The sequence below is a fragment of the Cricetulus griseus genome, chromosome 5, assembly GCF_003668045.3.
Source record: "Cricetulus griseus strain 17A/GY chromosome 5, alternate assembly CriGri-PICRH-1.0, whole genome shotgun sequence".
NCBI lineage: Eukaryota > Metazoa > Chordata > Mammalia > Rodentia > Cricetidae > Cricetulus > Cricetulus griseus.
In genome coordinates this window covers 181,002,132-181,011,014 of record NC_048598.1, presented here as the reverse complement: position 1 = coordinate 181,011,014, position 8,883 = coordinate 181,002,132, and the positions used below count along the sequence as shown (strand labels likewise).

At 51.5% G+C, this 8,883-nt stretch overlaps 1 protein-coding gene across 6 annotated transcripts in view; it reads left to right on the top strand.

Annotated features, from left to right (window-relative positions):
- Pacs2 (phosphofurin acidic cluster sorting protein 2) overlaps window positions 1-8,883 on the top strand; it is a 60,424-nt gene that overhangs the window by 26,612 nt on the left and 24,929 nt on the right. For all 6 annotated transcript variants that reach the window (XM_027416669.2, XM_027416668.2, XM_027416670.2 and 3 more), the window contains exons 2-4: window positions 4,149-4,236; window positions 5,569-5,658; window positions 7,671-7,796. In XM_027416669.2, coding sequence (XP_027272470.1) covers window positions 4,149-4,236; window positions 5,569-5,658; window positions 7,671-7,796 — 304 coding nt within the window. The remainder of the gene's footprint in view (window positions 1-4,148; window positions 4,237-5,568; window positions 5,659-7,670; window positions 7,797-8,883) is intronic.

Genomic DNA, 8,883 nt, shown 5'->3' with positions numbered 1-8,883 from the left:
TGATGATGGTGGTGATGATGATGATGATGATGATGGTGGTGGTTATGGTGGTGATGATGGTGGTGATGGTGATGATGGTGGTGATGATGATGGTGATGGTGATGATGGTGGTGATGATGATGGTGATGATGGTGATGATGATGTGCTTGGGTAAATGATGGGGCCATATGCATATGTGGAGATCAGAGGACAATTGTGCAGCCAGTTCTCTCCTGCTACTCTAACGTGGGTTCCAGAGATCGACCTCAGGTTGCCAGGTCTGTGCACTCCAGGTGCCTTTATGCACTGAGACATCACAGCAGCCTGGCATTTGGAGTTCCTAGCATGCAGGTCTGCTAGATACTTTAGATTTAAGTATCTCCTTTATTTGGAAGTAGTGTGAGTGGGTGTTTTTGAGCACCTGACTTCCAGTTGTCTACTAGGAGCAGCATGTGGTTCGTGGTTGCTTTTTATAGGCAGCCTGGTCTACTGTGGTCCTAGGAGCTTGCCTCGACTCTGGCTGTATTCTTTACATTTCTCTGTTCACAATCCTGGTGTCTGTAGACAGTGGTGCCTTTGCTTCTCCCTTTTCTGACCCTGTGTCTTTGGCCGACTTGCCTTGCCTGTTGACCTGGGCAGGACAAGCCCACGTGAAACACAAGGGTGAGCAGTCAGGCCAGCCTCCATCCTGTCTTAAGGGAAACAGGCCTCCCTACTGCTGTGACGGGTGCAGACTGAGGGAGGGGTTCCTTCTCTTCTGGCTTGCTGGGAGTTTTTAGTGTGAACGTCAGAATTGCCCAGTCAGCTGCAGTTTTTCCAGCCTGCTCCTACAGACTACCACATCCCTCCAACACAGTCCAAGAGGCTCTCCACAGCCTCAGTGTTGCCACAGCAACCCCATTGGTGCCAGCTTTCTGTGTCAGTTGACTTCTGGCGTGATAGCAAACATCCAAGGAACCAGCTTGGAGGGCTCCAGAGTCAGAGATTGCTTTTTGTCTGTGGTGAAGTAGCACACTGATGGCAGCTCAGGTGAAATGAAGGCCGCTCACAGATAGCCAGTAGCCAGACCAGAACCAACCAGGAAGAGTCTGGGTTCCACAGCTCCTTTGAAGGCTGTGTCTTCCACTGGGTCCTCCTTAAACATTCTACCTACCACCCAATGGTGGCACAGGCGCCATGCCTTTAATGCATGCCCCCCCCCAGTAAATTGAAACAAACCACAGCATTTTGATTTAGGGTACATGTGGGGGTTTTGTTTTGTTGGTTTTCCCCCTTATTTAGTTTGCTGAAATAGTAAATTAAAATTATTTTTGAATGCTGAACCAGCATTTTATTTCTAGAACAAATCCCCACTTGGCAGAGTACAATAATGAATATCTTTATGTCTTGCTAGATTTAGCTTGCAAATAACCTGTGGAAGAACTTTGCATCTGTGTTCACAATGGACTGTAGTATGGTCTGTAATATGCTTTCCCTAGTCCCTTCCTCTCTCCTGCACCTCACCCTGTATCTTCTTTCAACAAGGTCTGACTGTGTAGCCCAGGCTAGCCTGGATCATTTTGTCTCTGACCCCTGAGTGCTGGGATTGTGGGTGAGTGCCAGCGGCCACACCCAGCTTTTGTACTGTTTTTGTCTCCTGTTGATAGGACGGTGATGCTGATCTCCTGGGTTGAGGCATCCTCCCTCTTGTGTTCTCTGGAAGATAGTATGTGGATTTCTTTGCTTCCCTCAGTCTTCTCCTTGTATCCCCTGTGATAGGAATGGAATCCCGGGGTCATGGATGCTTGTCAAGCGCTGGTTCATGACTCTGAATTGCCAGAGGTTTCTTCTTCAGAGCATTTGTGCTTCTTTGACTTTACCAGTAGTCAATTCTGGCCTGCCACCAGTTTCAGCTTGGTGAGCTTTTGAGGTTGGGGCAATAGTTTTATTTTGTCTGCTTGTGGAGTGGGTGTCTGAGATCTCTAGTGCTCTTTTATTCCTAATAAAGAGAATTTTCTGTCTTCTTTTAGTCTTTGTATGGCTGGAGGTTTTATGATTTTTTTTAGTCTTCACAAAGGAGTAACATCTGGTTTTTATTTTCTCTATTTTCAAATTATTCCTGATTTTATCTTTATTGTTTCCTTCCTAATGCCTCCTTGGTGTTCTCTCTCTCCTCTCTCTCTCTCTCTCTCTCTCTCTCTCTCTCTCTCTCTCTCTCTCTCTCTCTCTCCCTGTCCCTCCCTCCCTCCCTCCCTCTCTTCCTCCCTCCCTTCTCCCTCTCCCTCTCCCTCTCCCTCTCCCCCTCCTCTTTCCTGGTTAATTTTTTTTATGCAGCTTAGCTTGTTCAGTGGAAATCTTTCTTCCAATAGAAACACCAATACTCACTCAAATTGTGACATGCTGTCTTCATTTTTATTCCATTCCTAACACTTTCCATTTTCTTCTGGGAGACTCTGTTTCTACAGGTCCATTTCCCAGCTAACAGTGTGCTCTCCAGTTGCCTTGCTGTCGCAGTAGCCACCTCTCAATTGCAGTTTCATTTCCCATAGTTCAGTTTTCCAAGTTCTACGTGGTATGAGAATATTACATAGAAAATTCCAGAAGGAGATACTTGTAAGTTTTCAGTTGTATGGTACCCACCGTAGTGGGATGAAGTCCTGTGTGTTCCCAGAGCCTCATGCACAGCCCAGCTGGTGACCTTGGTGGCCCATTAGGGGCTGCTCTTGTATGTAGCTCTGTCTGGTGACCATAGGTGTTGATGTGGCTCAGCTGCTCTGTCCTGCCTGGCTCTCATGGTTTCCTGCCTGGGATGCTTGCCTTTGCCTCTAGCCTGCAGCCTCTTTTGTTGAGCCAGGGCACCTCCTGTGAGGGAGTCCCTTGCCTGTCCCTTCTCTGAGCATAGTGCAGTGGGACAGCCTCACAGTTGTCACCCTGTCAGTGAGGACCAGTGGGGTCTCCATCCTAACTCAGGATAGCATGGAGTCCCTGTGTTAAACACAGAGTAAAAGGGTCCTGGTCATAAACCCAAGATGGAGAGGGTTCATTCTTAAGTGGGGTCACTCTTCTTCCATGAAAGTGGTAGTCACTTCTGGTGGCACACAGCTTCTTGACATCTCCTGTGGCCAGGGTAGGAAGAGAGTCGATGGACTGCTTTCCCCACGCATGGCAGCAACCGGAGCCTGTTGCTGTCATTGTCGTGTGAGAGGAGGCCAAGCTCCGGGGCTGTGTCTCTTGTCTTCTTGCTACTTAATGGTCATGTTGAGGACCTGTGGAAGCAGAATCCGAGACCTTCCATTTGAGACCCAGCTTAGACGTCTAAGGACCTGTCTTGCATGTGAAGCAGTGCTGTGTAGCCAGTGCTATTATTTTGTTTGAGACAGGGTCTCTCCATGTATTCCTGGCTGGTCTGGAGCTTACTGTATGAATCAGGCTAGACTCAAAGAGATCCACCTGCTTCTGCTTCCCAAGTGCTGGGATTAAAGGCATGTGCACACCTGGTATGAAGGCCATTTTAATTTAGACAGCTGTATGTTTGCTATGCTGCCCTGTTGAGCAAGTGTATTTAAGAGCAGGATTTGGGTAGAAAAGTGATCAGTATTTAAATAGGTGTCTGTGGAAAGTTTGCCAAAGCAGATGTGCAGTCCCACACCTTTGGTGGGCCTATTTGCCTTCAAGAGGTTGTTCCAGGGGTTCATGTATGTGTGTAGTGTGTCAGAGTGTGTGTACAGGTGTGGGTGGCACAGATGACTTGGGAAACAGGCAGATTTCTGCAGAAGCCGACCTGGAGGCCATGTGCTCATTGTTTGGCAAATGTTGGTACAGCTGCTCTGGATCCTGGGCATGTCACCAGACTACCCTGAGCAGGCAACACCTGTCTCCATGTAGCTCAAAGGCCTTGCAGCAGAATGTTTCGGTGAATTCATGCCTGCCTTGTGGAGGTGACTGCATGGGATGGGGGCTGCTGTCCCACAGCTAAGAGCTGTCCTGGCCTTTGGACTTTCACTGGTCTCCAGTCTCACATCCTTGCATTCAGATGTCTTTTCTCTGGCCTTTTCATCCAAGCCCTCCTGGTCGGTGCCCCTCACAGCAATGTGCAAAGGCATCTGAAACAGGGCCAGACCTGCAGTTTTCTGGGCAACTGGGCAGCGTAATAGGAAGCATGTTACAAGGCTGAGCCCTGTGTCTTGCAGGTTATGTAGCCTGACCCTGAAGAAACTGGCAGTGCTCCGGGAGCTGGAGAAGGAGCTTCTGTCTGTGGTGATCGCTGTCAAGATGCAGGTAAGCCCTCAGTGCACACCCGTGCACAGGTGTGGCCAGCCTCATTCTCACATGGTCCCTGAACTATTCTCAAACACCCCCCCACCCTACACTGAGCCACCCACCCAGAGCTTTCTTTCGTGCCTCTCCCAGGGTGACAGGCATGAACAGGAACGGAAGAGGAAACAGGATATGGGCTTTCTGGACTAGAACCTACCCCGGTGTTGTGTCTACTCCTCATAGATTGCTTGGGGAGCCTGTGACTGGATGGGCTTGGATCCCACCTCTCTTGGGGAGAGCAGCCTTGGCCCTCCAGATGTGTCTCTAGCGCTTTGTCTGCCTTTGCTATGCTGAGGATTGCCAGGTTCCAGGTCCACTCTCAGGGGACAGGATGTGGATTTTGACTCCTGGCTTCTCAGATGGAGCTCCTGGTGGCCCTCTACTGATCACCCTTCCCAGGTGTGTGGTGTGTTCAGGACAGGCGTCATGCAACCTCACACCAGGCCTCTATGTGCCTGGGAGTACCTGGGTCCCACTGAAGTAGCCCATGTTTGACCCCACCCATATGTGCCTGTGGCATTGACACATCCCAGACCTGTTGTCACAGTTGTGCTGAGCCTCGGCCCCAGGCAAGACTTTCATCTGTCATTCAGGGTCGTCTCTGTGGTTGGTACACAACCCTCCCATCCATGCAGGACCCTCCCATTTTTTCCCTGAGATGTGTGCTTGGAGTTCAGAGAGGCCCTGGCTTCTCCTTATGGTCAGTGTGGGAGGCCACTCTGCCCTAGAGGTAGGCTCTTGGCATTGGGGCAGGCAGGCAGGCAGGCACACAGGCACACACGCAGGCAGGTGGGCACACAGGCACACACGCAGGCAGGCAGGCACACAGGCACACAGGCAGGCAGGCACACAGGCACACACGCAGGCAGGCAGGTACACACGCAGGCAGGCAGGCTGGCTCCACCCCTGGGCTTTGTGCCAGGCTGCCCTTCTGCCACCTGCACAGTTTGAATCTGTCTCCTGCTCTTCCTGTGCCTGTGGTACTTCCTGGGTTTTAAGTGGTAAACCCTGTTGGCCCCACATACCCATAGCTGTGCATGGTCATTACAGGGCCACCAGTGAATGTCCCCTTGGTGGGAGCTCTTCTTGGTTTTCCCCTTCCATTTCCTGTGTGGAACCCGGCAGTGGAATCAAGTTTTAAGGATCCTGACAATATTCTTACTCCCCCCCCCCCCATGGCCCACCCAGTGAAGCCTTTGTGGTAATACTTCAGGTGCTGGTGTGAGGATGTTCTCAGCTGGTTTTCGGGACTTTAATGCGCCCTACATCAGAAGGGGGCGTGTTTTCTTGCAGGGTTCCAAACGTGTCCTGAGATCCCATGAGATTGTGCTGCCTCCCAGTGGACAGGTGGAAACTGATCTGGCGCTGACCTTCTCTCTCCAGGTGAGTCTGACCCCTGGCTAATGAGGGCCCTCCCCTGTCAGTGCTTTGGATAATGAACTCTTCCTCCTTGGTGCCCAGGGCGGTGGGCACACTCTGTTCAGTGCTCTGGAGGTGGTGGACTCACTTCCTGTGCAGTGCCCTGAGTGACAGATGTGCCCTGGTTAATTCCTTGGGGGTGAGGGACACATTTTCTCATCGACTTCCTGAGTGGTGGATATACCCTTGTCAGTGTCCTGGATGCTTTTCACACCCCTGTCACAGCCACCTGTGTTCTTTCTTGCTTTGATCTTCTCTTGATCAAGATTCTCTCCCTCCCTCGCTCCCTCGCTCCCTCGCTCCCTCGCTCCCTCGCTCCCTCCCTCCCTCCCTCCCTCCCTCCCTCCCTCCCTCGCTCCCTCCCTCCCCTCCCTCTCCCTCCCTCCCTCCCTCCCCTCCCTCTCTCCCCTCCCTCCCCTCTCTCCCTCTCTTTTTCTTCCTTTCTTTATTCCTTACTTTCTCTCTCTCTCTTTCCTTCTCTCTTTCTCTTTTCTTTTTTGCAAGGCAGCATTTCTCTGTGTAACAGCCCTGGCTGTCCTGGAACTCACTCTGTAGACCAGGCTGGCCTCAAACTCACTGAGATCCTCCTGCCTCTGCCTCCTGAGTGCTGGGATAAAAGGTGTGCACCACTTGGCAAAGGTTTATTCTTAAACAATTAGAAATTCTTATTGATTTACTCTTCCCCCCTCTCTCATAATAAAGAAAATGGAGTAATGAGATCTGTGTTAGCTGATTCATGGTTGTGACAACAAAGCACCTGGTAAGAAGCCAACCTAAGGGAGGTTTCTATAGGCTCACGGTTTGAGGTGCGGTTCGTGTGGTTGAGAAGTCCAGACTGCAGGAGCGTGAAGCAGCGGGTAATATTGCATCTGCAGTCACCGCGAACAGTGATGGCTGATGCTCAGCTCGTTTCCTCCAGCCTGGGCCCCGAAGAACTACCTACATTTAGGATGGGTCTTTCTTTTCACCTCAGTTAGCCTAATGCAGACACTCCTGCCTGGAGCCCCCCAGGTTCTTTCTCCTAGGCAATTCTAGATCCTTCCAGGTGACAATATTGAGCATCACAAGGAACAAATACATTGTCAGGCCAGAGTTATTTTACTTTCTTGTTTAGCAAAGATTGTCAGAACTTTGTGGAAACTCAGTATAGTAAGTTCAGAGTCCTTTTGAGTGCCCTGTGGAGAATGCAGACTGTCAACCCAGATCTTCTGCTTTGTGCTTTTGTGCACTGCTGTAGAGGATCCAATTCACTAAAATGTAACTTACCAAACACACCTGTGTCGAGTACCTCGCACCCCCCACCCCCCAACCCCCCATACCCTCCTCACCCCCACCTCCACCCCCACCCCCACCCCCGTCTTCTGAGAAGTGTGTATGGATGACCAGCCTGCTTGGAGACTAGAGTTTAACCCCTCTTCTAGAACTTAACCCCAGGCTCTGGTTGTGAGCTCTGAGGATCCTGTGGGAACTGATTTCACTGAGTGAAACCCCTGTCACAAGTGCAGGTCCTAGGCACAGGCAATCTACAGCAGATGGGGCTGTTGCCTGGTAGTTTGCTTAGCCAAGGAGTGCACAGGTCACCCCCAGAAGGCACAGTCACCCTCAGAAGGCACAGGTCACCCTCAGAGGGCACAGGTCATCCACAGAGGGCACCTAGTTACTCCCACATATGGGGGGCTACCAGAGACTTAGGGCCATGTTGGGAATTGTGTACTGAGAAGCTGCCCTGCTTTCTTCAAATGCCCCTAAACACATGAACCGGTCCCCAAAACTAGCAGATATGTCCCACTGTGTGGGAGTGGAACCCTTGACACTAAGCAGAAGGTGGCCCCACTGATGTTGCAGATCCCTGAGGTGGGTTGATGAAGGGCTGTGAGGGCCGAGACACTGGCAGGTGCTCCTCAGGGACCTTGCTGATTGTGTGGCTAGTGTTCTCTGTGACACCCGACCTCAAGCGAGCTTACCTGTGTCTTTAGTACCCCCACTTCCTGAAGAGAGAAGGCAACAAGCTCCAGATCATGCTGCAGCGCAGAAAGCGGTACAAGAACCGAACGATCCTGGGCTATAAGACGCTGGCTGCAGGTTCCATCAACATGGCTGAGGTGGGTTTCTGGACTGGTGTCCAGTGCTCCAGAACACTGAACGATTTCTGTTGTGTGTCTGATAGGCCGTTCTCCGAGTCATTAGAGAATCCACAAGGCTGGGCTCCAATGTAATGGCTAGATGCCACTCCGTGGCTGCTTCCCAGGTCCCCAGTCCTAGGCTGCACAGTATGGCTGCTCCTGTGCCTATAGCCAGGGTATTCCACTTCCCAGTACTTGGAGCTGAGCTGTCTGTCCTGGGTTCCCTCCTTACACAGGTGCCCCCTTAGTCCTCACTCTGTCCTTGCAGCTCACATGGGCAGTGGGAAAAAGCACCTTAGCAGCCTCCTGGAGGCCCTGTGTTCTGGGGAGACTGAGGAGACAGGTTGGGCTCCTGGGCAGGTGAAGCCTCCAAGCAGAGCCGCTAGGCCTCATTAGCTACAGGAATAGCCCAGGAGAAGAGGCGGCTCGGCGTTGGCCACTTTGTCCCTGGACTGTAGAGCTTTCCTCTTTTGTAGTTCCATTTAGTGTCTGGGGGAAGTGCAGGTGTGTTGGTGGCCACCTGCAGTTGGAAGGTGGCTGCAAGCCAGGTTGTGGGACTGTCCCCAACCTAAACTACCCAAGGCTTCCAGGCTGCCCAGCACCTACTTACTCAGCCACTTGTGCCTTCAGGTCCCCATCCGAATCCTCCTCTGGCCTAAGCACCCAGTCCTGCTACATCCTGTCTCTTGGAAGTCCCTTGCCCTCCTGGCCTAAGGCTTTCCCTATAGTTTCCTAAGTCGTGCTGGGATGACCATCTCAAAGGCACACCTGCTGTAGCACCTACGGTTTTAAAAATTGCATGCCTCCTGTATCCCATCACCCCTAAGGCTCCCTCAGCAGCTTTCAACCTCTCCTCCTACCCTCCTCTATTTTTGTTCTTGTTTGTTTGTTTGTTTGTTTTGGAGACAGGGTTTCTCTGTGGCTTTGAAGGCTGTCCTGGAACTAGCTCTTGTAGATCAGGCTGGTCTCGAACTCACAGAGATCCACCTGCCTCTGCCTCTGCCTCCTGAGTGCTGGGACTAAAGGCGTGCGCCACCAACGCCCAGCCCTCCTCTATTTTTTTAGC